The sequence below is a fragment of the Cheilinus undulatus genome, linkage group 18 (assembly GCF_018320785.1).
Source record: "Cheilinus undulatus linkage group 18, ASM1832078v1, whole genome shotgun sequence".
NCBI classification, from domain to species: domain Eukaryota; kingdom Metazoa; phylum Chordata; class Actinopteri; order Labriformes; family Labridae; genus Cheilinus; species Cheilinus undulatus.
Genome location: NC_054882.1, coordinates 26,340,613 through 26,365,910, shown reverse-complemented (window position 1 = coordinate 26,365,910; position 25,298 = coordinate 26,340,613). Strand labels below are relative to the sequence as shown.

The following is a 25,298-nucleotide window of genomic DNA, read 5'->3' as shown; positions in this document are numbered from 1 at the left end:
AAAGCAGCCCCAGAACATAACAGAGCCTCCTCCATGTTTCACAGTAAGTACAGTCTTCTTTGGATGCTTCATTTTTGCATCTGTGAACATAGAGCTGATGTAACTTGCCTGTCCAAAGGACACGCTCCCAGAGCTTTGTGGTTGTCAATATGCATTTTGGCTTGCTTTTTCATGATTTGCTTACAATAGTGGAGTCTTCCTCATCAGTCTTCCATTAAGTCCTCTTCGTCTCCAACAGTGACGAATGTTGCATTCCAACACTGATGTACCTTGACCTTGGAGTTCACCTCTAATCCATTTGGAAGTTGTTCTGGGCTCTTTGGTTATCATTCATATTATCCATCTCTTTAATTTGTCATCAATTTTCCTCTTGTAGCCAAGTCCAGGGAGGTTGGCTACAGTCCTGTGGACCTTAAACTTCTGAATAATATGTGCAACTGTCTTCACAAGAAAATCAAGCCACTTGGAGATGGTCTTATAGCCTTTACCTTTAACATACTTGTCTATCATTCTCTTTCTAACCTCCTTGAACAACTGTCTCCTTAGCTTTCTGTGGTCCATGTTCAGTGTGCTACATACCATGATACCAAACAGCACAGTGACTACTTTTCGACCTTTAAACAGGCAGATTGACTGATTAAAAGTTTGACGACACCTGCGATGCTAATTACAGGACACACCTTAGTTTAACTTGTCCCTGTGGTCAAATTGTTTTCAGTGTTATCTAAGGGCAACATTAATTTTGTCCACGCCAGTTTAAATAGCTTTTTTTTTTTTCAAAATGATTCTGTTGAACCACAGTTCAAAAGCAATGTCTGATTTTCACAAGTTAATTTTCAGTGATTTTTTTATTTATTATTACTTTTGTCAGTTTCAAGTTATTTCAGTGACCATTGTGGGATTTTCTCTCTATTTTGTCCACATGTGTAACACAGTCTAAAGCTGTATGAGGAACAGTAACCTGAGCCCAGTAGGGAAACCTTAACCATGCTCCATCAAATATTAAAGTGTATGGATGTTTTGACGTGTATGAAGGAAGGGCAGGAGCACCATTACACGATACACTTCTCCCTACAAAGAAGATTAATGAGGCTCTAGAGGCCGTGGCAGCATTATAAACTAGAAGCCTCAAAGATATGTGAATGAAAGTCATTTTTATACACAGTCACAGAACATAATAGGAATACAGGATTAAAGTGCTGCACAGGGCTGCATTGATCCTCAATGGTGGGAACTTTTTCAATACAGCAGAACCATGAGATGTCCGGGCCTCTTAGTCACACTGCTCCAGACTCAATAGTCCATTGTCTCTGCCCTTAAGTGGAACCTCAAACCTATAAGTCAGAGGTGGGGGCTTACAGATGAAGTCATCTCAGCAGGAGTGCTGCTCGCTCAGACACCTTCATGGTCAGGGAACTGCTCCTGAATCCTGTTCCCTCACTGTAAATCCTCCCAGACAAGTTGGTCTGCTGCAGGGGTGATAAAGGTAACAATGCCTGTGCCCAGCATGAGTTTACATGTGATAGAAATGCATATGGCATCAGGATTTATTTACTTAGCAGCATTTATATACTGTTTGGAGTTAATTTTGCTTCCTTTTTCACATGAAAGTAGGAGAAAGTTATTTGAACAAACACTGTTCAGCTGTATGTCGGATACAGCGTCAACTTAAATGTATATGAATTGGCTTTGGAGTGAGGGAATTGTGAGTTATGATCTTAAATAAAGTGTCTGAACAGCTGGATGCTTGCACTTGTTATGGTCTCTTTCTTTAGCATAATAAGCAGACCTAAAGGAAAGTATATGACCCCCCTCTTCCTCTCCATTGCACTGCAGGCATGTACAGTTGCATATGTGTCGTTTCTTTGCATTTGTTTCTCTTTGTAGCCTTTAAAAGATTTCAAAATGATGATTAAATTAAAGAAATGATCTCTTTAGGGATGATTCTGTAAAGTTTTTCTCCATTGAAAACCTTTACACCTGTTTTAGTTTCAAGAAAACCGAGTGCGTTTTGAGCAGATGGTTTTTCACTCCTTTACGCGCCAGATTTTTGGGAAAAAAGGGCTTTAAAGCTAATTTATGATCGACAAATTGTGTTTGCAATAAACATCTATTATCATGCAGTAGTAAAGTAACCTCCTACCCCACGCTAACCATCAAAAATAAACAAGAGAGGATGTTGGTAGGTCACTATCATAAAAGGTGCACGGTGCGTCCTGGCGCGTAAAGACGCACAAACATCCACACACCCCCGGACCAAGCTGGACCATTTTCTCACAGCTTTCTCTTTCTATTGCCAGAATTGTCAAAGATTGACGATTCATGTCAGTAAGTCACTGTGTAAAAGCATTCATTTATGTAAGTTTTCATTACAAGAGATTATTCCATATATTATTTGAATGCTGGGTTTATGGTCTAACGAAAAAGTGCATTTCAAACGACCAGACATCAACAACACACTAAATGATAATGATGATGTTCTGGGCAAAGAGAAGGTGGGGGTAGAGGGGGTGGGTGGGCGGTGTCTAGTGACTGACAGTGTCTGTAATGGCACCACACCGCCCTATATAAGCTGGGAGGGACGTCAAACATCCTTCACTGGGAGTCACTATGCGCTGATGCTCCACCACATGATCGCATCACTGTTGGCAACACCAGCCTCGCATCAGCACAGCAGACTCACTCACACACTGACCGGCACGATGGATGGGCAACAGAAAGACCGCAGACAGACTCACTTGTGGATATTGACGTTACTGATATTTGTCTAACCTCTTGCACTGGATAACTCGGTCTTTCACAACTTCTCCCTCTGGATACGGATCGTGGAGCTGGATCTTGTCCCACAGGCTTCGGAAGACGGATTATATTTATTCAGATCACTTTGTCTCACTCCGCTTTCACCACTTGGAATAGGAGCGTTTTTTTTCCCTCCAGAGGACAAACTGATTTTAAGGATACGCACAAAAAACTAAAGGATGGCCCTTTGGTTCAACTCTATCCTCGCAATAGTTATGACATTATTCACTCAGGTAGCTTTTTTTATATATATGTTGGAGTATTTTTTATAGAAATGCATTGCATTATTCTGTTGTGCTCACTTTTTATATCCTTTTAGGTTCTGGGATCAGGTGTATTCGAGGTAGAGCTCCATCACTTTCAGAATACTAAAGGTTTGCTGGCAAATGGACTCAGTTGCAGCGCGTCTGGCTGCAGAACTTATTTCAGGATTTGTTTGAAGAACTTCCAGACGGTGGTGACCCCTGGGAAGTGTTTATTTGGCAAAGTCACCACACCTGTTCTGGGCACAAACTCGTTCAGCATGCGGCAGGACGCCAGGCTGCGTCTGCCGCTCAACTTCACCTGGCCGGTAAGAGCACCTGCCCTGCCGAAAAGCAAACAAACATGTCCACACGTTAGATATAGATTTATACACGCTTATATAGAAATAAGATTAGAAGAAAATTACACTGGCGTAAACTTTGATTGATTTATGACAGCTTTTCCAAACCTTTAACGGGACTTTAGTCGGTATCAAAGTGACGCAAAAAGTGTGAAAAAATGTCGTAAAATGCGTCCATGTTACATTTTTTACGCTAAGTGGCTTACTGCATAACTATTGCCTGTATTATGCGCAAAAGTAAATTATTTAGCCATTTTAGCTGCATTTGATAGCATAAAAGTTTAGTTTAGAAAAAAATGCCAACGAAATATTTTGTACCGTAAATACTGTAGCACACAGCTTCTGTATCATTACGGTATTTCGCTTATAAAATCATACATTTAAAGCCACTTTTGTGTGTTTTCCTTCTGTACTGACGTTTATTCACGTATTTGTCCCTACAGGGTGCTTTCTCCTTAGTTATTGAAGCTTGGTATTCTCCAACAGAAGAGCGACCTGGAGGTAAGAAGACGTGCTCTACCTGTTCACTGCTAGAGGGCGCCATACCATATGTAGACATATACATGACTTATCATCATCACACATTTGGTCAATAATCCTCACTCAGCACGCTTGAAAAAAAAGCATCTGGCATTTTCAGCGTCATGGGTTCGTGTTTGTTAGGATGCCTTATGAGTCACACGACAATTCCTTTCAATCAAATCTCTCCCAACACAATCACACTTCCTTTGTTTTATTTTGGGAGTGCATGGGAAAGTGTGCGGGCTCAAGTGAGCACATGAAGCCCTGCCAAAAATTCCCATGACAGCCTTTTCCTGTATTTTACACCTTTTTTGTTAGGTCCTTCATAACAGGGGAATAACGGTCACATACGAGAGGAAGAGGAAATTTCAGAGTGTAGATTGTGTATGATCGTGGGAAATGTTAGATTTATCAACTGCGCCATAAACTCTGATTGTTTTTCTTCTTTAAGCTAATTTTTATGTTTCACATGTTCTGTTCTTCACAGACTCCACCAACCCCGAATTCTTGATTGACTCTTTTTCCATCACAAAAAAATTGGGAATAGGGACAGAGTGGTCCCAGGAAGCAAAGAGCGGGACGCAGACGGAGCTAAGGTACTCATACCGCTTCATCTGCAACGACAATTACTATGGGGACACTTGTTCCAAAATATGCGCACCGAGAGACGACCATTTCGGGCACTACACCTGCAAGCCTGACGGGCAAATACTCTGTCTACCAGGATGGAAGGGAGAATACTGCCAAGAACGTAAGCAACAGTAAAGACACCATATAGACACTTTTGTTTAGTGATGGGTCGTTCATGAACGAGCCGGTTCAAAGAACTGACTCTTTTACATGTATAATTAAAAACCAGTTTGAAAGCTGTTTTATATCACTATCACTACTACTATTATTATTGTTGTCATGTTGCCTGTCTGTCATGTTTGTGTGCTATGTTATTGATACGTAGAGATGATTCTTTATCCACACTACTTTACCACAAACACACAACACAATGTTATACATCAAGTGTGTCATACAGCACAGCCAGTGATCAGATTTAATCAGACCCGCAGTGTTTTGGGGTTACAGTATATTTTGAAAAAAAAAAAAACACACAATATTTTCAGAAATTTAAAAATTGTTGAAAATAGTTGGAGAAAAAAAAAGCACTAATATCCATCGGATGAGATTGCTCAAGTTGGCAGGTGAAAGTAAGCCAAACTGATACCCAGATAAAGAGCCGTTTGAGAGCTGACTCTTCTTGGTGAGCTGAGCCAAATGATCCGGATCACTGAAAAGAGACTGATTCCCATCACTACTTTTGTTTGTTTGTGTTTAAAGGTCAAAGCGGGTTAGGCGAGGCTACACATAAACCTACTCTAATGTTAGCTTACTCAAGAGTGTGTGCTTAGGTCGTGACCTAAATTGCTTTCTTTAAAATGAGTCAAGCACTGTTTACAACAATGTTCTTAACACTCTTTTAGTGTTTTTGGTGTGAAAAATAAGGATGATAAGGGGTAAATTTAGCACATTTTCAGAATAAATACCAACCGTGCTCGAGCTTAAGTGCCTGAATATCTTCTCACAAGGTAACAGGTGTGTGTTTTTGGATGCAGCTAAACACACAGAGTAAGAGGAGCTGTTGAGGTGAAATTTGACGACATTAAAGCCCGCGCGGTGCACTTTCTCTGTGGGCGCGTGCGGTTTAATCCAGGGCTGTGGTCGCCCAGCAGCGCGCGCCGGGGTTAATCGCGGCATTATCGCCCGCCACGCGCCGCTAAATTGCGGGCTCTATTGTTGAGGCGGTGTAGAGCAGCAGCTGCAAACAAGGCTCGTGCTGCCCACACCGCTAACAATGGGGCAGCTGTCCTGCTTTTTTGTGAGAACAAGCATCTGCTGCGCCCTAACCAGCCGTTTTAACACCATAAAACCATGAAGAAACAATGTCATACAGCACGGGGCAGGGTTAGGAAATCTCCTTTGAAATGGTCAGGTAATAGGTTTTTATTGAGCAAAGAGATGTAGAAATTATAAAAGTATCACAAATAGCATTTTATATTTGCTTATTTGGAAACATGGAGCTTTGAATATCCCTTTATTGTGTCTCTTTTTCTTCTTATAGCTGTCTGTCTTGAAGGGTGCAATGAAAAAAATGGAAACTGCTCATTACCTGGAGAGTGCAAGTGAGTTTTGAACCTTTTTTATGGCTGTTATTTCCAATTCTGAGTTCATCCATGATAATTGTATTCACAGGACACACAAACTCAAACAATTCTCAAAAACAACACAAACAACACCTATAAATGAAAGCAGATAAAGCAGTTTTATGAGGTGCATTTTTATTATCATGTAAAGCCATGACATAGATAATGTGTTTCCTTCTTTATGTTTCTTTTGAGGCCATGCTTAGGCCTGTTGTCAGAGCTTGGTTGGACATTAGTGCTTACTTCTATGTGATCAAGCAGTCATGTTGTGCTGTTTCATGTGTGAGCAGATGCAGAGAGGGTTGGCAGGGCCTCTTTTGTGATGTGTGCAAACTCCATCCATCCTGCAAACATGGTACCTGTAAAGAGCCCTGGCAATGCACCTGCAAAGAGGGCTGGGGAGGCATCTTTTGTGATCAAGGTTTGTTTCTACCCGTTCTCTAACATGCATGGAGAAAGAAGCTAATAAAAATAAGGGTGTAATAAAATAATGAGTCAATGCTTGTTCTACAGATCTGAACTACTGTACCCACCACAAACCCTGTGCCAACGGGGCCACGTGCCTGAACACGGGCCAGGGCAGCTACACCTGCACCTGCCTGCCAGGCTTCACTGGGGTCAACTGTGACTTGGAGGTCAGGGAGTGTGACAGCCAGCCCTGTCGTAATGGAGGCCACTGCATGGTGAGTCCGGAAGTCTCTCTCTCTCCTTTCCCACAACACAGGCTTTCCTGTTTTTGTTTTTGCCTCGGTCTATCTGCTCGTCCAGGAGGATGCTATCGATTGTCAAGTCAGTGGATGACCCAGTTCACAGAGCCCACACTGTAAATAGAATTCAGACTAATGATAACCGGGTTCATAGGGGCAGTCTTGAACAGGATGTGATTTTTAAAAAACATCTTACTAGTGCCTTTTTTGATACATTTTTTTTGTCCCTGCAGGAATCTGAGAATGGCTACAGGTGTGTTTGCATACAAGGGTTTGAAGGGAACCACTGTGAACACAAGATGCTGACCTGCGCAGATAAACCCTGCTTTCATGATGGCAAGTGCAAAGAGAGGGATAACGGACATAGCTACTTTTGCGAGTGTCCTGCAGGATATACTGGACTTAACTGTGAGAAGAAAGTGGATAAGTGTACCTCACTGCAATGTGCAAATGGTAAGGATCATCTAATATTTCTTCTCTTTCTCTTTCTTTGTTTTTTGGGATTATAAAATCAGAGGGAGGGTTTCTAAAATGCTCCTTTCTTTGTCATAGGTGGACATTGTGTGACCCACGGTAACCTCCATCTGTGCAGCTGCCGCTCTGGCTTCACAGGTCTGCGCTGCGAGATCAACATTAACGAGTGTGCCAGGAACCCATGTGCAAACGGCTCCACCTGCATAGACCGCATCAACGACTACACCTGCACCTGCCCTCCAGGGTTCACAGGCCGCCACTGTGACAAGCCAACAGACCGCTGTGCCTCCACGCTCTGCCTCAATGGTGGGACATGCATCGCTACAGCAAAAGGCCCACCCTCCTGCCTGTGCCCCGCTCCTTACAGCGGCCCCCAGTGCCAGTCCAACAACGTGCCTTTACCAAACACCCCCAGTCCCAACATGGGCGGAGAGTCCAATGATAAGTTGAGTCTGGCAGCCATCATTTTGGGAGTGCTTCTGGTGGCTGTTTTGGTGCTGTTTTGCATGATGGTGATGGTTATACGTCACGTGAAGAAGCAGAGGCAAACAGAGCGGGACTCAGAGACAATGAACAACCTCTCAAAGAGTGACTTTCAGAAAGAAAACCTCATCTCTACTTTAGAGCTCAAGAACAACAACAAAAAGGTTGATTTGGAGGTGGATTGTCCTATGGAGAAGATGAATCACAAACACATAAACCACTATCATTTAGACTGTAAATCCACAATGGGGTACAAGGACGAAATGTCCTTTTTGGACAAAGATGACAACTGTGAAAAGATGTTAGAAGAAAAAAGGCATTTGGGTAAAATGTACAGGTAAATATAAGTGCTATCACAGCTATGAACCCACATTGTAGTCGTATTTTTTTTTGCTCTGTAGCTGATCTGATGTGTCTTCCCTCCACAGTGAACAGCCTGAGTGCAGAATATCAACAATATGTTCTCCCAGAGATTCAATGTACCAGTCTGTCTACCTACTAGAGGAGAAAAATGAATGCATAATTGCAACAGAGGTATGCTTTTCTTCATATTTTATCAGTTTTCTTGCCTTTTCGGATCATAACCTTTAGTATTAAAATAAAACACAAATGAAGCCTAGTGTTAGATCATGCAGGACACGGCAGTCATACGCTGTGATCAGCTGACGGCAAGCTGATTCCAGCTGTCGCCTCCCAGCTCTCACAGCCAATCACAGCTTTTTCTCTCAACACAGCGGTCCATTTAAATATGACGTACCTCTCACTAATCCTTGCTTGCTTTTATGCTGATTCACCACACTGCTGTTGGCATGGCTTAACCTCCTCCACCCAAGCCTCCTCCTTTGTAGCATTAAACTGTTGTACCCTCATATTCAGATTCATGCTACTATGTATAAACTGCTCTTGAACTAATTTTATTGAATTCAGTATGCACTGACATTAATGTATCTATCCATATGGGGGTTTCTTGCTATGCTCTCCCTGGAAAGTCAAAGCATGCTGCTTGACTAACCCAGGAAGCATCTTTTGAGCAGAGCCTTCTCTGCCAAGTAAAACTGTACAAACATTTTGGACTAAAATGGTCAAATGTATGATGAGAGTATTCCTGACTGAATTGTATTTTCCATCTTGTTTTGCTGCTGCATTGACATTTTCTCTCCCTCTTTTTCAGGTATAATAAATGGAGGATATTATTCACTGTCTGTCTAGATTTTTTGTGGACTGTTTACAAGCGTGGAGAGAGTGGGATTTATTTAAATGCAAGTTGCTGCTCTTGAAAACTTGATAACTGGATGGAGCCGGTGTGCTCTTGGACTCTGAACAGAACTAAAGCTACTAAACTTTGAGAGAATGTAAAGAATGAAAAGACTGCGGAAAATAATGACTGAATCTGACTTGTGGACACCTTCAATGATGTCAAATCCCTGTCTGCTCCGTGCATGTTCATCCAAGGGCTTCAGGCTGGGATGTTTTTGCCTGTGTTGATTAAAAGAGGGCTATGTTGATGAACTCCTCTCCTCTTTTACCACAGTAATCAGCAATCAACAATCAACAAATCTGCCAACTGGCACGGAGGAGGGACCAGACTTTTACATTTTCTGTGGCCTGCAATGCATCATGCAAAGAAAAATCAGCATTGTGCTCAATCAAAAAGGGAGAAGACTACTGAAAACGGTTCATTTTTGAGGAAATGTAGGGTTATTACTTTTGTAAATCCTCTTTTATAAAGAATGTATGCAGCCTAAAAAGCCTTATATTCATGTTTAACAAAAGCCTTGTGCCCTGCCTTATCCTGATTCCTTTGCACAGCAAAATGATAAAAGATCAAATGATGCAATATGCCTCAGCTCCATGCAGGGAATCGTACAATAAGGCTTTGTTTTATTATGCAAAATCAACTTTCGATAAAGACAAAGAAAAACATGAAGTGACTATTGTACCAAGGACGCCTTCAAAGGAAATTACTGAACCAATAATGTTATTTTGTAAGATTAGTCTTTCATTATTAATTTAAGAATATGAAGCACTGATCCTTCTATGTTTTATAAAATTATTTTGTATATACTGTATATTTATATGTTGAGATTAGAAGTATGAATCTGTTATTAAGTTGACGCCCAGGAAAGGTGAAATTATTTTGAAAAGTGTCTGTGTTTTATTATTTTTTGTCATAAAAAGAAACAATGAATACATATCTGGTACACTGTTTGTTTGTTGGTCTTCAGTACATTTGTACATGTGTTTGACCCTAATTTAAATGTTGGAATCATCTAGAAACTTTATATGTGGAGGTTGCTTCATTATCTGTAGATACATGCAGGCATTTTGAATGATTCCATGTCTATGTCCATGACGTCTGTGCCGGTGTGAAGTGAAATCAATGTGCTAGCAACCATTCAGTGGACAGTGTTGTAATTGGCCATAATGTAAGGACAGCAAAAAAGATATATTTAAAATAATATTTGTATGTGAAAATAAAGAATCCTTGTGATCTTTCTACAGTACTGAAATGCTTCTCTAGATATTTATTTGAGCTTCTTGGAAACAAAATACAAGGATCTGATTTGTGTTGATAAGTTCAGACAGCAAACTGAAAAATTTAACCAAACATTGGCATATGAGCACTAAAAGAAGAGACTCTGAGCAAGCAAGTCTGTCTGCACGCTTTGATGAAGGCCCCAATGGTCAAAACATGATGGCTTTTTAAATGAGAGGCCTTTGAAGTGTGCATGACTTTTCCCGGTTTCCCAAGAGCACTCAAATTGGGGAGAACTTAAGACCAAAAAACATTTGTGTAAATGATCCAGATCCAATCACTCAATATGTTTGGGAAAATGCAAAAGGCCTACAATTCACAGGGCTAGAAACATTCAAAAGATGCAGAAGCATATCTGCTTTTAGCCCTATGAATAAAAAGGGGTTTTACATTTTCTAATCACATTGAGTGCCTGGGTCTGGATAATTTATACCTATGTCTTTTGGTTTTAAGATTTCCCCTAATTTTCTACACATTCAAGATTCATCTCATACAAAGTGAAACATTTTAAGACTTAGTTTGTTTTTAGTCCTGATAATTACAGCTTACAACTCATGGTAATCAAAAATCCTCTATCACAAAATGTTAAAATATTGTGGGAAAGTACAGTTTGCAAAGGTTTCCTGAGCCTTCATGCCCTCACTCTCGTTCAGTACACACAACCACAATCATGGGGAAGACTGCTGACTTGACTAATGTCCGGAGGACAATCATTGTCACCCTCCACAAGGAGGGTAGGCCACAGCAGGTCATTGCTGTTCTCATCAAAGCACAAGTTGACTGGAAGAGCAAAGTTGAGAAAAGGTGCACAAGCAACTTGGATGAGCTCAGCCTCCAGAGGACTGTCAAACAAAGCAGATTCAAGAACTCAGATAAGCTTCACAATGAGTGCCACCACACACAGTCAGGTCCAGGAAATGGGTTAAACTGTTGTGATCCAAGTGTCTTACCTCTCCTGAACCACAGACAACGTTAAAAGTGTCCCACCTGGACCAAGGAGAAAAAGAACTGGACTTTTGCTCAGCAGTCCAAAGTCCTGTTTTGAATTTCATTTGAAAATCAAAGTCCCAGAGTCTGGAGGTGTGTGAAGAATCTCACTTTCTATGAGCTGTATCTAGAATATAATGAAGTTTTACTTCTTAAATTAAATCAAAGGGAAAAAAACAACCTTTTTCACAATATTCTAATTTTTGAGATGCACCTGTCTTTGAACAACCTTGAGCAATCAGTCATCCCCCTTTCCTCAAAAAGTAGGCACACGTTTGTGCATAGTTCACTGAGACAACCAATGAAAACAGACCATGAAACTTTTACACACCATTAAATGTCACTGAACATGTTCACCTGAAACTCTGCAGCAAGAGGCTCAGGAATGGAGCAATGTTTTCACCACTTGGTGGCAGCAATCTTTGTAAAGCATGAGGAAAAAGTTTCTTCCTCTGTCTCCTGTTTGCTCATCATCATGTTGTAACCTTTATGATAGTACAGGCAGAGGTCAGAGAATGTGAAGCAGTCATTCTTAGATGATCAACCTGAGAAAGGACAGACAGAGCAGAGCACAGACACTTAATGAGCTTAGGGACGCACTGGTGTAACAGCCCTAGCTATTTATATGTAATGTGATTACCTGCTGCACTACAACTGACTGTTTGACACTTCAGAGTACAAGAAATGCTATGTCCTTGTTTAATTTGGCCTAAGATTGCAGCAAAACTAAAGGCCTGCGCTCAACATATTGAGTGTTTTTTTCTTAAATAGAAAAAATATGTGTATCAAACCTGTTTTAAAGTAAAACCAGTTAATACATTATTCATATATTCTTACAGGGACATTGTTTTATGTTTTTTTTTTTTTTTTTTAAAGGGAAGGCTAAATGCAGCGGCTAAAATGTGTTGTTTATAGTGGTGTTTTTCTCATGGTCACTGAAGTGTTGCGTCAAAATAATCCTTATTGGCCAATTCGTAAAATAACCCCGCCTCTGCTGTGATCTCATTGGTGGAGACAGTCTCACTCTGACGTCTCTGAACAACAAATACACGTGTTGTGCAAAGATAACTCGGAGAAAGGGACAGTGTACACACGTTAAAAGATATATTTAGTCGCATTGGTTTTTAGTAGTTGACGCGACGCTCTCGCCAAGCCTGATTCAAGATTTTAAGAGATTATTTTTCAGCCTTCTGTTGTTAAAAAAGTGACAGTGGGATGTATCGGAATGTATAGGACTTCAACAACAAGAGAGGGGATACTAGAGAGCAGCTACGTGTTGATAATAGTATTATAAATGCCTTTACCTGCCTCGTTTTTTCAGCACAGCCAAGCTAACAAAATGAAACCTCATGACATCTTGAAAGAGAAAAGCAGCTTGTGGATTTTTGGGTATGGCTCTTTGGTGTGGAAACCTGACTTTGCCTACAAGAAGAGCAAAATCGGATACATCAACGGATACAAAAGACGCTTCTGGCATGGAGACGATTTTTACCGAGGGGACAAGGAAAAGGTGAAGTTTCCGCCAACATTTGACCCACAAAAATACATTTATTTCATTTTTCTTGCTATTTATTTGAATCAGTTACTATTTCAATCATGTCTTCTGATGATTTTTGTCGTTTGACATTGAATTTAACTATCATAATGTATATTGTAAGCGAATGAAGCAGTTGTGTGAATGCTGAATGTGTCTTTTTTCTCCCACAGCCAGGCAGAGTGGTCACACTAGTGGAGGATCAGGAGGTAAGAGAACTCACTGTCTATTTTCATCATCTGCATAGCATACAGTTGTAAAAATTTCCTTACATATCCAACCATTCTTCTCATGTTACAGTCACAGTAGATGGTAGTCTTTATAGAATTTCATGTTTCTACATACAGAATCAGCTTTATTGGCTAAGCAACAAGGAATTTGACTCAGCTTTGCTCTCAATGCACAGGAATAAAACGTTAAATACTATAAATACAGAAAATGAAGAAAGAGTGAAAAATAAGATTTAAATATGTACCAGGATTGTCTCCCTCCTGTCACAGGCCATGTTTTTCTTCTAAGGTTTTACCTCAATAAATCTCTTAAAAGTGACTTGATTCATTGTATGCAAAAAAAAAATCAGAACCAAAGAATTCTGTTCAAAGTATATTTTTCCACAGAAAATCCAAACTGGGCTTTTACTTTGAAAATAACACACCATAAATGTTGTTGTCATGTGTTTATCTTCTCTGTCATAATGTACTAATGTGAAACAGAAAGCTCCAGCAATAGTTGAAGTTTAGAGAAAAACTTTATTAGACTAGGCCTGCAACCTTTATTTGTGTCATAAAGAAACACATTGTAAACATATTCTACCATGGTGGACATAATTATCTGCTAAAACAAAAAATAGGGCTCTCTGTGTATCTTTTTCTTGTCTATATTAGCCAAGAGATACACCCCACTTGCAAAAATTATGAGCTGCTCCTTATATTCTCTTGATTCTTGGCGCATGGCGTTCACCTTTACCAGTTAACATGCAAGCCGAAATGAAAATCAAGCTGTGACACAGCTGTGAGACACTACTGCTGTGCACCCAGTATTAAATGGCCATTAAGGCCCATCTCAGCTCCTCTTTGTCTGTAACTCAGCTGATCTAAGTTAAATTGATGTAGCATTTAATGGCCATTCAGGCACAAAGACTTCTGTGTTCTGTTAACATTCTGCCAAACTATACTCACCACTGTATCTGCACTCTCTTGGTTTGTCCCTGCAGGCTTGCACATGGGGCGTGGCCTATGAAGTGACTGACTTCCAAATAGAAGAGTCTCTTCAGTACCTGAACATGAGGGAGGTGGTCCTGGGAGGTTACATAACCGAGATGGTTGAATTCATCCCCAAGGAGAAGTCTCACGCTCCTCTTTTGGCCCTCGTCTACATCGCTACCTCTGACAACCCCATCTACCTTGGCCCAGCTTCGGACATGGAGATCGCTGCGCAGATCGCCATCAGCAGGGGAAACACGGGCCATAACATTGAATACCTGATCCGCCTGGCGGAGTTCATGAGGCTCTACTGTCCTGAGGTGGAGGATGAGCATCTGTTCTCGATTGAGGCAGCTGTTTTGAACATTTTCAGTGACTGTGGGGGGATCAAACCCTCTGAACAAATAACACTACTGCTAGGGGCAGTATGAAACACAACCATATTGCAAAATTATCCTGTTTTGTTTGGGGGAAGGGTAGTCCTGTAATAATTGTTTAAAGGTATTTGGTGCTTTTAAGAGGAAAACCTGAAGGGAAAAAAATCAATGTGGTAAAATGTTGAATGGTACTATTTTTAGGTCTCTACATATCTTTGACCTTTAAACATGCTTTTCTTTGAACTACACACACTCTACTGAAGCAGGTGATGCTTTAAAAAACACATTCAAATATACTTTCTCCTCTTTAATGCATGATGTCTTACTCCTTTGTTGTAAAAGGATCTTGGAAGCACTTGTTTACTTTTTTAAAAAATATGTCTTTTAATTAAAACACTAAATCTGAATGTGGCAAACAGTGTCCTCTTGTTTAAGTCTGTTATATATCTATGCTTGTGGTTGACTGCAGACCCCCTTGGCCTCATGCTCCCACATCACGTGGACGAGAAATTTAAGCGGTAGCTCCTGGAATGCAAAAAATGCTGACTTTTCTCTAGAAAGCTAACATTCACACTCCATAGGCGAAGCCAGCTTCAATTACATTACCTTTCATGCATGCATTTATGCAGAAATGTCTCTTTTCTTGACTTTTGGACCAGTCTTTAACTGTTCTGTTCAGGGCTATTAAAGTATTTTCTTTCAATGTGAAGTCCCTAACCTCCCAGACTCTGCTATATGCAGAGGTCGGTCTAGCTTTAAATTCAGTTTGTGCTGCCGAGCATTCCTCAAACACATAAAATGTTCTGTTTAAGATTTTGGATGCCAGCATTCCCAAATAAAACCATGTCAGGATGAATTAAAAAGACATGCATATAAAGCAGACAAGCATCTAGATTATCTCAGCTGGTTCTATGGTTGCATCTTTTACTTGATGTGAACATAGTTCATGGGAAAACAGGAAATTGCAGCACCATTAATAATAGAGAGTCCAGTGGTCCTTCAGTGTATAGTATTAGTGCACATGCAGCTACAGAAGACAGTAAACACCATGACAGACTGCCTGCCCTTTCACTACAGACAGTGTATAGGGGCTTGCTAAGGGGGGTAGGGGTGTAGATAGGGTTTCTTTTCCTGTCTGGGACTCTTATCACGTTTCAAAAACATGTGCACATGCCCAAGTCTGCCTTTCAGAAAGAGTAGTTTCATCACTCTCCAAACAAGCCTACATTTTAAGCAGCACAGTCCTGTGGCACGCTGCTCTACATTCTTAGAAATCAGACCAAAACTGGGTCAAAGGTATAAGCTGTGAGATGGGAACATACAGTTCAACAAGAGAACCCCATGTGCACTTCAAGTAACGCAAGAGACACCCAATATAGACATCGATCATTACATAACTAAAGCTGTGTCCAGTGGTTGTTTTTTTACAAGCAGCGATAAAACAGATCTATGACAGGTCTGTTGCTGCTGAAAACAGCTCTGTTGCAGAGCATACCAGGTAAACATGCTGTGTGACTAACTGGGTTTTGTCTATAAATGAGGTTCACCACAGACAAAGACACTAATGGATCCACTCTTTGCTTTTGTTGTAATAAAACACGACATGGTAACACAATACAAACCCAACATAATTAGGTACGTGCTGTTCACCAAACCAAAAGTCAGAGAATGTCATGTGCTCTCCCTCCCTGTTCACACCAAACAATTACTTTGTATGAATCACTGGTTTGTTTTTGTGTCTCTTTCCACGAGTCAACCTTCTATTTCAAAATAACACAGAAAAACAAGTCCATGCTTTCTTAATGTCTTGTTTGGATCATTGCAGCTTTCTATTGCCAGGCTTCCTCAGTCAGCTTCCAAGACTCTTCAACTGGTCCAAAAAACTGCTACACAAATAAAGACATTTTTCCTACATAAACGTCCTAGCACTTTAGTGCAGTGCTTCCCAAAGTGCGGGAGGGGGCCCACTGGTGGGCCACTGAGGTCTGCTGGGTGGGTCTCGAGAGGTTATTTGAAACAACTTAAAGTCATACTTTTTGTTTATTAAATCATGTTTAACCCTGTGAGACTGGCTTTGTCACAGGACAAGAAGAGACATGTTATTCAAAGTTAAATAACTCTTGAACGATAAATCAAACATATCTTTTGCCTCTCAAAGGCCTCTGTTCACCGTTCTAACACTACCTATGCCTTCGTAGCTCTTACAGAAGCTTCTTTAGCAAGCCTGGAAATTGGTTGACTTTCAGGGTATTTTAATATTAAATCCACACCAAAAACTCCAATGTTGAGCTTTTTTTTTTTAAGTATTTTTTATGGATTTTCCAGACTGGTTAATACAGGGGAAAGAATTTAAAACAATATTTTCTAACAACTTACATGTTCATCCCTTAAAAAGAAAGGAGCAAAAAGAGCAAACAAACTTTCTTGAACTCGAAAACCCTGTTCCCTCCCCTGCCCACCCACTCAACCCACCCTACCCACAAGAGTGCAGGCAATGATAAGACAGACTGGAAAAAGAATTTAAAAAAAACAAAACAAAAAAAAAACAATGAAAATAAAATGATACAAAAATAATAATAATAAGGCTTACGTGTACATACATAAATACACATAAACGGGGGGAGAGAAAAAAAAAGGGGGGGGGGGTGCTTTACTCATCATTTAAAGGTACCTGAAGAGAGTCAAAGAAATCCAGAAAAGGACTCCATGTCTCAAGAAAAGCCTGACTAGATCCTTTAAGAGTGTATTTGATTCTTTCTAGCTTTAAGAAATACATTACATCTTTTATCCATTGAGAAAATGATGGGGGGGCACTCTGTTTCCACTTCAAAAGGATCAGACACCTTGCAAGAAGCGTAGTAAAAGCTATGACCACACGTATTCTATTATGTAAGGGAGTACGAGGTTCCTTTGTTACTAAGCCAAAGAGGGCACAGACTGGGTTGGGGTCAAATTGAATTTCAAACATCTCACTATGGGCTTTAAAAATACTTATCCAAAAGTTGGACAGCTTTGGGCACAGCCAAAACATGTGCATTAAATCTGCTGGTCGGCCGCTACATCGGGGGCACAACGGATTAACATTAGGGTACATTTTAGCAAGTTTGTAATTTGATAAATGAGCCCTATGTATTACTTTAAGCTGTATTAGGCTGTGTTTGGCAGATGCAGAAGATGTTTGTATCAAGTCTAAGACAGATTTCCACTGTGCATCTGTTAAAGTTATTCCAAGATCGTGGTCCCAAACTTTTTTCAAATTTTCTGTTGAGTGTGTATTGATGCTACTAATAAGGTTATAGATTTTGGATATCTGTCTTTTATTGTTTGAACGCAAGCTAAGAATATGGTCAATGTGTGATTCAGTAGGCTTTTTTGGAAATGACATAAATGTCTTTTGAACAAAACTCCTGATTTGTAAATAACAGAAAAAGTGGTTCTTAGGTAGGTCAAAATTTTGAGATAATTGAGAAAAAGATGCAAATGTGTCTTCAATATATAGATCATGAATTGCTCTGATCCCTTTATTAAACCACTGAGCAAATACAGGGTCTGTACAGGAGGGGGTGAACATGTGATTTAACATGACTGGGGACAAGACGGACGTTCCTTGTAGTCCAAAATGTCTTCTACATTGAGCCCAAATTCTTATTGAATGATTGACTATTAGGTTATTGCTTAAATTATTGCTAAGAAGGGGCAAGGCTGCACAGACGACTGAGCCCAAGTGATAACGACATGATAAGACTTCTAATTGTACCCAATCTACCTTTTCTGCAGCTGGTTTATCTTCCAGCCAATGGATTAACTTTTGAATGTTACATGCCCAGTAATAAAAGAGGAAATTAGGTAAGGCAAGACCTCCTGAGCCCCTAGGTTTTTGAAGATGAGTCTTACTGATCCGACTAGGCTTATTCCCCCACAAGAAGGAGACAATACTTCTATCAAGTGTTTTAAAGAAGGATTTCTTAATTAGAAAAGGTATATTCTGGAAAAGATACAAAAATTTTGGCAGCACTATCATTTTAATCACATTAGCACGTCCAACTAAGGACAACGGCAGGGAGATCCAACGATTCATGTCCTGTTTACACTTATTAAAAAGAGCGGTGACATTTTTTGAAAATGTAGATGAGGGAGAACGAGTGACCACAATACCCAAGTATTTAAAACCATCCACTGCCTTTCTAAAAGGGAAAAGACCAGAGGGGAGTGCATCCGCTCCAGAATTTAGAGGGAAGAGTTCGCTTTTTGTTAAATTTAATTTATATCCAGAAATATTTCCGAAGAAGTTTAAGATACCTAAAATACTAGGGAGTGACTTAGTTGGATCGGAGACATACAGCAGCAGGTCATCTGCATACAGGGAAACTTTAAACTCCAACCCGCTGCGCTGTATTCCTTTGAAATCCTTACAGAGTCGCAGTGTTATAGCTAACGGCTCTATGGCCAAGGCAAACAGTAGAGGGGAAAGTGGACATCCCTGCCTCGTTCCCCTTTCAAGGGGGAAGTAAATAGACCGGGTATTATTAGAAATTACTGCTGCAAGGGGGGAGGAATAAATCAGTTTAATCCAGGCAATGAATAGTTCGTTAAAACCAAATTTTTTCAGTGTAAAAAATAAATAGTTCCACTCGACCAGGTCAAAGGCCTTCTCAGCATCGAGCGAAATCACTGCTTCAGGACACTCTGACCGAGCCGAATGAACTACATTAAATAACTTTCTTAGATTTGAGTAGGAATATCGGCCTAGGATAAATCCAGTTTGGTCAGGAGAGACTATATCTGGAATTACATTCTCCAGGCGTTTGGCAAGGATCTTGGATAACACTTTAAAATCTACATTCAATAAAGAGATTGGGCGATATGAAGTACATAACAGTGGATCTTTATCCTTTTTTGCCAACAGGGAGATAGTGGCTTGTCTCAGAGTCATTGGAAGAACACCTAAAGAAAAGGCCTAGGTAAACTCTCGTATGAGGGAACTTGAATCTTCAAATATCTGACAGACCACATTGATTCATAAAATTCTTCACCACTCCCGCTGATCTAGAGAGGCACTGGGGGGTGTTGGACGACCTATCCAGAGTAACATCTAGTACCAGATTGAAATCCCCTCCCACTATGAGAAAACTATTATCCAATCTAGGAATAGACAAAAATAGTTTCTCAAAAAAAGTACTGTCATCGCAGTTGGGTGCATATAGGGTAACAAGATTCACTGGGTTAGTAAAGAGTTGTCCCACAATGACAATATATCGCCCATTAGGGTCACTTATTGTTTCACTGGAGTGAATGGGAAGATTTTTTTTATCAATATGGCTGTCCCTCTGGCTTTGGAGTTAAATTTGGAGTGATAAACTTGACCTACCCAATTTCGTTTAAGACTGGCAGTACTAGCATTATTAAGGTGAGTTTCTTGTAGAAACGCTACATCCACCCTTGGTTGTTGCAGATGAGACATTACTCTTTGTCTTTTAACTGGGTTATTGACACCTTTCACATTCCAGGATACAAATCTAGTAAGACTGTCCATCACTTTATTAGGCTGACCCGCCATAATAGCTTAGGAAACATAATAAAAGGCGTAAAGCATTGGGGGTCGGGGGGTGGGGTGAAAAACAACAACAAAAACAAACAGGGAAAAAAAAACAAAAAAACAAAAAATCCTGCCTGTAAACCCTTTCACTACGACTATTATTCACTTTGTGCTGACTTACACTTTAAACCCTGTCTCTATATAACAATAAAAGATATAAAACAAAAATAAGAATTTCCAAACCTGGCAAGTCTCTGCCTCCCAACAGTCTATCAAGGCAATGCCTGAGAGCAGAGCGCTATCAATAATAGCAGCAAAATGAACCAGAGCAATTGAGATGAGAGTATAATAGCCCTTCTGATCGTTTTGTCAAAGTAATATGAAAAAAAGGAAAATAATAAAATAAGATGAATAGTAATAAACGATAGAATAAAAATAAAAAGAAAGGCGCAATAATCCAAAGCTATGCTGCCCTGAACTGTGTCTGCTAGGTAAATTATAAATTGTTATTCAGTGCAAACCGGTAGAGAGTGGAGCGATAACAACAAATTTTTTAAAACAAAAAGACAAAAGAAAAAAAACTGGGTCCATTGTACATGCTGGTAGAACTATTAGTATATAGTACTATATAATTAACATCTGAACGGGAAATTTTTCACTTGTTAAACCTAACAAACCACACAGCGGGGCTGCAGTCTCTGGAGATGAATACATGTGAAACGAAAATAACAGTTTAGAAGTGCTGTATTATGTCCCATCTCAGTGTTAACAGTTCCACAACAACGAATATATATTCAGTTTGAAATCGCACTTAGCTGCTTATTGACGTTAGAGTGTAACATTATAGGGGCCATTTTAAAGGACCTTCAGTCTCTACATGTTACTAAACATAGTTGGCTGACACTTGTTTACTCACCGGAAAGTAAAACAATAAAAAAAATTGCAGACTCTGAGACCAAAACATCCAGGCATTTTTCCTTCCTAACTGTAAAAGTTCAGCATTTTTCTGTAGATTGTCTAGACTCAAAAAAAGCCGTAGCTTCAGCTGGAGTGTTGAATTCGTGCCTGGTTCCATCAATGAACACTCGAAGCTTCGCGGGGAACAGTAGGCTGAATCGGTGTTCGGTCTTCCTCAGCTGGGCCTTGATGGGGGCAAAGGCTGCTCTCTTTCTCGCTACCTCAGTGCTGTAATCCCCGTAGATATGGATCTCCGATCCCCTGTAGGTCAAGGGGCCTTTCTCTCGTGCAAGCTGCATTATACGTAGCTTCATCTGGAAATGGTGCATGCAAGCTATGAACGGGCGAGGGGTGCTATTCTGCCTGCGTTGGGTGGGGATCCTGTGGGCCCTGTCCACGGTTAACGTGCGGGAGAATGCGTCGGCACCAAATATTTCTCCGAGGCAGGATTCAACAAAGGAGGTGGGTTGCGTACCCTCTGCTCCCTCCGGAATGCCAGTTATACGGATATTGCACCTCCTCGACCTGTTTTCGAGGTCGTCCACTTTCATTTTCAGTAGTTCATTCTCCTTCTTAAAATTTCCAACCGTTGATTCCAGCACAGTGATTCTCCCTTCGAAGTCATTCATTAAAGTTTCAATAGCCTGAATGGTCTGGTCATGTTTGGCAATCACAGCGTGGTTAGAAGCAATTTGAGCCGTCAAGTTAGCAATAATTCGCTCTTCCATGCCAGCCAGCAGTTTCTGGATATCTGCCAGGGACACCGCTGGGATATTACCTTCACCAGGTGTAGCATCACTGTCGGCTGGCAGTGCTAATATTGTATCACCATCTTGTTTTCCATCGTCTTCATTTTCGCCTTTTTTGTTTTTCTTCCCCATAATAAGCGCAATGTCATGGAAACTTAGTTGGCAGTCACCTTAAGAAGCAGATTCCCCAAGTCAGACAGGGAAATTAGCCCATAAAAAGCGAATAAATGACAGAAAGTGACAGAGCTCTTCCGACTTGCTACCGACTCTGCCATTCCTACCAATGTTGAGCATTTTTTAATCAATTTTTTCAATCGTCTCTGCCGCTAGTTTAGCATTAGCCACCATCTTGAATTCCCAAAACAGATGTTCAATCAGGAACACTCTCGTCATACATTTTACCATTTTAGTGCTAAATGGATATGCAGTTTTACGTGGCAGAGGAGGCTCTGCTCAGAAGATGCTTCCTGGGTTAGTCAAGCAGCATGCTTTGACTTTCCAGGGAGCGCATAGCTAGAAACCCCCATATGGATAGATACATTGATGACAATGCGTACTGAATACAATAAAATTTGTTCGAAGCAATTTATACATAAATTAGTTGCATGAATATCAGTATAAGGGTACAACAAGCTTTATGCTATAAAGGAGGAGGCTGGGGCGGAGGCTGTTAAACTTTGCTGGCAGAAGAACCATAGTGCATCAGCGTAAATGCAAGCAGGGATTAGTGAGAAGTACAAGTATTGAGTTCAGCTGGCTGTCAGCTAATCATGGCTTGACATGTGACTACACTGTCCTGCATGCACTAACACTGAGCTTCACTTACATGGACTGCAGAAACAAAGGGTTTAGCACTGTTGCCTCAGGCGAACTGTCCAGGGTTAACCCCTTCTTCTTGACCAATTACAGCTGGGATTGACCCCAGCCTCCAACAGCCTCAAACAGGATAAGTGGGGTAGAAAATGGATGGATGGATCAGACGAGACAAAAGTTGGACTTTTTGGACAGTGAGTGTCCTGGTACATCTGGCGTAAAACTAATAGCATTTCATGAAAAGAGCATACCAGCAGTTAAACATTGTGGTGGAAGTGTGATGCTGCTGAAGGACCTGGACTAACTTGCAGCAATTTATGAAACCATGAATTCTGCTATCTAACGGAAAAGTAGGAAGGAGAATGTCCAGTCATCAGTTTGTGACCTGAAGCTCAAGCACACTTGGGTTATACAGCAGGACAATGCGCTGAAACACACCAGCAAGTCCACCTCTGAATGGCTCAAAAACTAATTAAAGGTTTCAAGTGGTCTAGTGAAAGTCCAGACCTAAATCTTTGATTGAGATGCAGTGGCATAAACTTACACAGCCCGTTCATGCTGGGAAACCCTCCAATGTGGGTGTAACAATTCTGCTAAGACAAGTAGGCCAAAATCCCTCCACAGCGATGTGAAAGACTCATTGCCAGTTATCGCAAACGCTTGCGTGCAGTTGTTGCCACCAAGGGTGGCACAACCAGTTATTAGGTTTAGCAGGGAATTACATTTTCACATAGGGCCAGGTAGGTTTGGATGTTTATCTCCTTAATAAATCAAATCCTCATGTAAAAACTGCATTTGTATTTAATTGGGGTATCTGTCTAATATTAACGAAGGTCAATTCTATATTTAAACAATGACAAACTGTCCACAGCAAGTCCTGCTGTATTGGCACAACTGCAGCTGCTAGAAATAGATCTGCTCCATAAAAGCTGTTACTTGATGTTTATGAAGCTTGAAATAAGCATTACATTTACAGCTATCTCTGATCTACTGTCACAATAAAGATAAGTGAATCAATAAACTACGCTGTAAGGGCTCTTAGAGAGATGCCGAGGAACACTTACACTGAGAGTTATGTAATATCCGTGTGTTGATGCTTTTTATTCTAGCTGATCTGCATAAAAATACCATAAAGCACACACAGTCTCATATACAATGGTTATTCTGATTATGTAAGATTTAGATTTGTAATTACACTGCTTCCTTTTGCACTTTCATCCCATTGTCAGTATTGTCACTCTTCCTGAGGTCACTTCCTCTCAAAGTAAAGATGTCAGTCATTATCTTCTGAATGGACTGCACATTCATATTTATGCTGAGGTCATGTCCCAGGGATGTGCGTTTGGCCTATCATTACACAGAATACACAGATCACACACAAAAATCATTGTTCCTACTGCTGCATGTTTCAACCTCCACCTGCATGCAAATGTGCACCTAATATGAACCCTGACCGTTGACCTTGCCTTGGCCAGTGCAGGGCTGAGGGTCGCTCAGGAAGAGCGTTAAAGAGAAAGTGATTTGGCTGCTAATGGGGTCCATCCTCTTCAGAGGCCCAGCCCGCTCATATTGGAAGGTCAGCTCTTTGCTCTGAGGGTCAGGTCAGCTACTGCTCTGTGGTCAGGAGGAAGAGCATCCATCAAAAGAAAGGAACAGAAGCTAATGATATGGCAGCCAACCACAAGTCTTCCTTTACTCATCTACAAATAAAAAATAAAATTGCCATCAATGTTCAGTATGTTGTATGATTTACTTAAGGGGATACTTCAACAAATAATAACGTATAATTATGTAACATTACTACACATGAAGCAGATACTCTGAACTATTTCTTGAGTAAACCACTGGGCAGAGTGACACAGTGCAGCAGCCATGCCTGGAGTATGGTTCCGGCTTTGCATTTAGCTTAAAAACATCTCCGTCTCCTAATGTTCGATGATTATTTCATGGCGTGGTGAATGTACAGGTCACAACTTGTCCACGGGAGCGTTTTGGAGTTGTTGGATTGTGTATTTGATGAGTTTGATGAGGGAAAGCCGGAATACTGTCTGCTTACATTGAGTTGGCACAGCAGGTCCGAACTCGGCACTGGCTGATCTAAAAACAGCTTGCACCGACAACTGAAGGTAACGAACCTATTACTAAGACTATAGGAATTATGGCAATAGACGAATTTGCCAAAATGTTGAAGTATCCCTTCAAGTCCCTTTTGACAAGCCCCTGAAAATGCTCTTGAAAATTTCACCAAATTTTGCTTCATGTGTGATCAAAGCCAAAAGTTTCACCCAAAATCAGCTCTGACTTATTCCTGCCAGCCTGGATGGACAAAAATGTATGCAAAAAGCTGGTCTGAGACATTGTGTAAGCTAGCAGGAACTACTACGAAAAAATCACAAGTAAGTGAGTGAGGTTGATGACAAATAAATCACGCGACAAAAGCTAAATCTGTAATTAAAAGACAGCTCTGTTTTTCTCTGAGTATAAGCTGTTGGCTTTGTTTCATGCTACACGTGAAAGAAGTTAACTCAGACTCATCCATCATTGTGCAATGATAAACACGTTTCTTTAATCTATTCATCAGCCGCAGTTAATCTAAGGATTGTTTCTTCTCATCCAAACAGACTGTGACTCACACACATTACATTTTTTTAATCCAATCTGTTGCAGGACAGGAGACTGAGGCAGGCTTGACAAAATTTAAGCTCCAAACACAGAGCGGCCTCCTGCTTCATTAGCCTGCTCTGTGTCCCTGAGGAACGGTACTTATTCTGCTCTTAATTTCATTTCACTAATCTCTTTTATACTCAAACACATTACAGCTGCCCT

The 25,298-nt window shown here is 40.6% G+C and overlaps 2 protein-coding genes across 3 annotated transcripts; both read left to right on the top strand.

Moving 5' to 3' along the window:
* Positions 1-2,617: 2,617 nt before the first annotated feature.
* Positions 2,618-10,241, top strand: LOC121526720 (delta-like protein 4). Of its 2 annotated transcripts, none has more exons than XM_041813417.1 (11): positions 2,618-3,032; positions 3,119-3,370; positions 3,847-3,904; positions 4,413-4,676; positions 6,036-6,096; positions 6,408-6,538; positions 6,631-6,800; positions 7,058-7,277; positions 7,377-8,118; positions 8,210-8,315; positions 9,313-10,241. In XM_041813417.1, the coding sequence occupies exons 1-11, from the start codon at positions 2,979-2,981 to the stop codon at positions 9,313-9,315; spliced, it is 2,061 nt and encodes a 686-aa protein (XP_041669351.1). In that variant the 5' UTR covers positions 2,618-2,978; the 3' UTR covers positions 9,316-10,241. The 2 variants fall into 2 exon arrangements, with proteins under 2 accessions (XP_041669351.1, XP_041669350.1); XM_041813416.1 differs by having other exon boundaries at positions 8,953-10,239.
* Positions 10,242-12,384: 2,143 nt separating this feature from the next.
* Positions 12,385-14,824, top strand: LOC121526400 (glutathione-specific gamma-glutamylcyclotransferase 1-like). The gene is made up of 3 exons (XM_041812976.1): positions 12,385-12,814; positions 13,012-13,047; positions 14,052-14,824. The coding sequence occupies exons 1-3, from the start codon at positions 12,599-12,601 to the stop codon at positions 14,469-14,471; spliced, it is 672 nt and encodes a 223-aa protein (XP_041668910.1). The 5' UTR covers positions 12,385-12,598; the 3' UTR covers positions 14,472-14,824.
* The last annotated feature ends 10,474 nt before the right edge of the window (positions 14,825-25,298 follow it).

What these genes read in the sequence shown, in the direction of transcription:
- LOC121526720 (XM_041813416.1), top strand. Translation starts at nt 2,979, where the DNA reads ATGGCCCTTTGGTTCAACTCTATCCTCGCAATAGTTATGACATTATTC. An exon ending in AACAGAAGAGCGACCTGGAG is followed by an intron (nt 3,905 to 4,412) that starts GTAAGAAGACGT and finishes TGTTCTTCACAG; the next exon opens with ACTCCACCAACCCCGAATTC. An exon ending in AGGCATCTTTTGTGATCAAG is followed by an intron (nt 6,539 to 6,630) that starts GTTTGTTTCTAC and finishes CTTGTTCTACAG; the next exon opens with ATCTGAACTACTGTACCCAC.
- LOC121526400 (XM_041812976.1), top strand. Translation starts at nt 12,599, where the DNA reads ATGCCTTTACCTGCCTCGTTTTTTCAGCACAGCCAAGCTAACAAAATG. An exon ending in ACCGAGGGGACAAGGAAAAG is followed by an intron (nt 12,815 to 13,011) that starts GTGAAGTTTCCG and finishes TTTCTCCCACAG; the next exon opens with CCAGGCAGAGTGGTCACACT. An exon ending in CACTAGTGGAGGATCAGGAG is followed by an intron (nt 13,048 to 14,051) that starts GTAAGAGAACTC and finishes TTGTCCCTGCAG; the next exon opens with GCTTGCACATGGGGCGTGGC.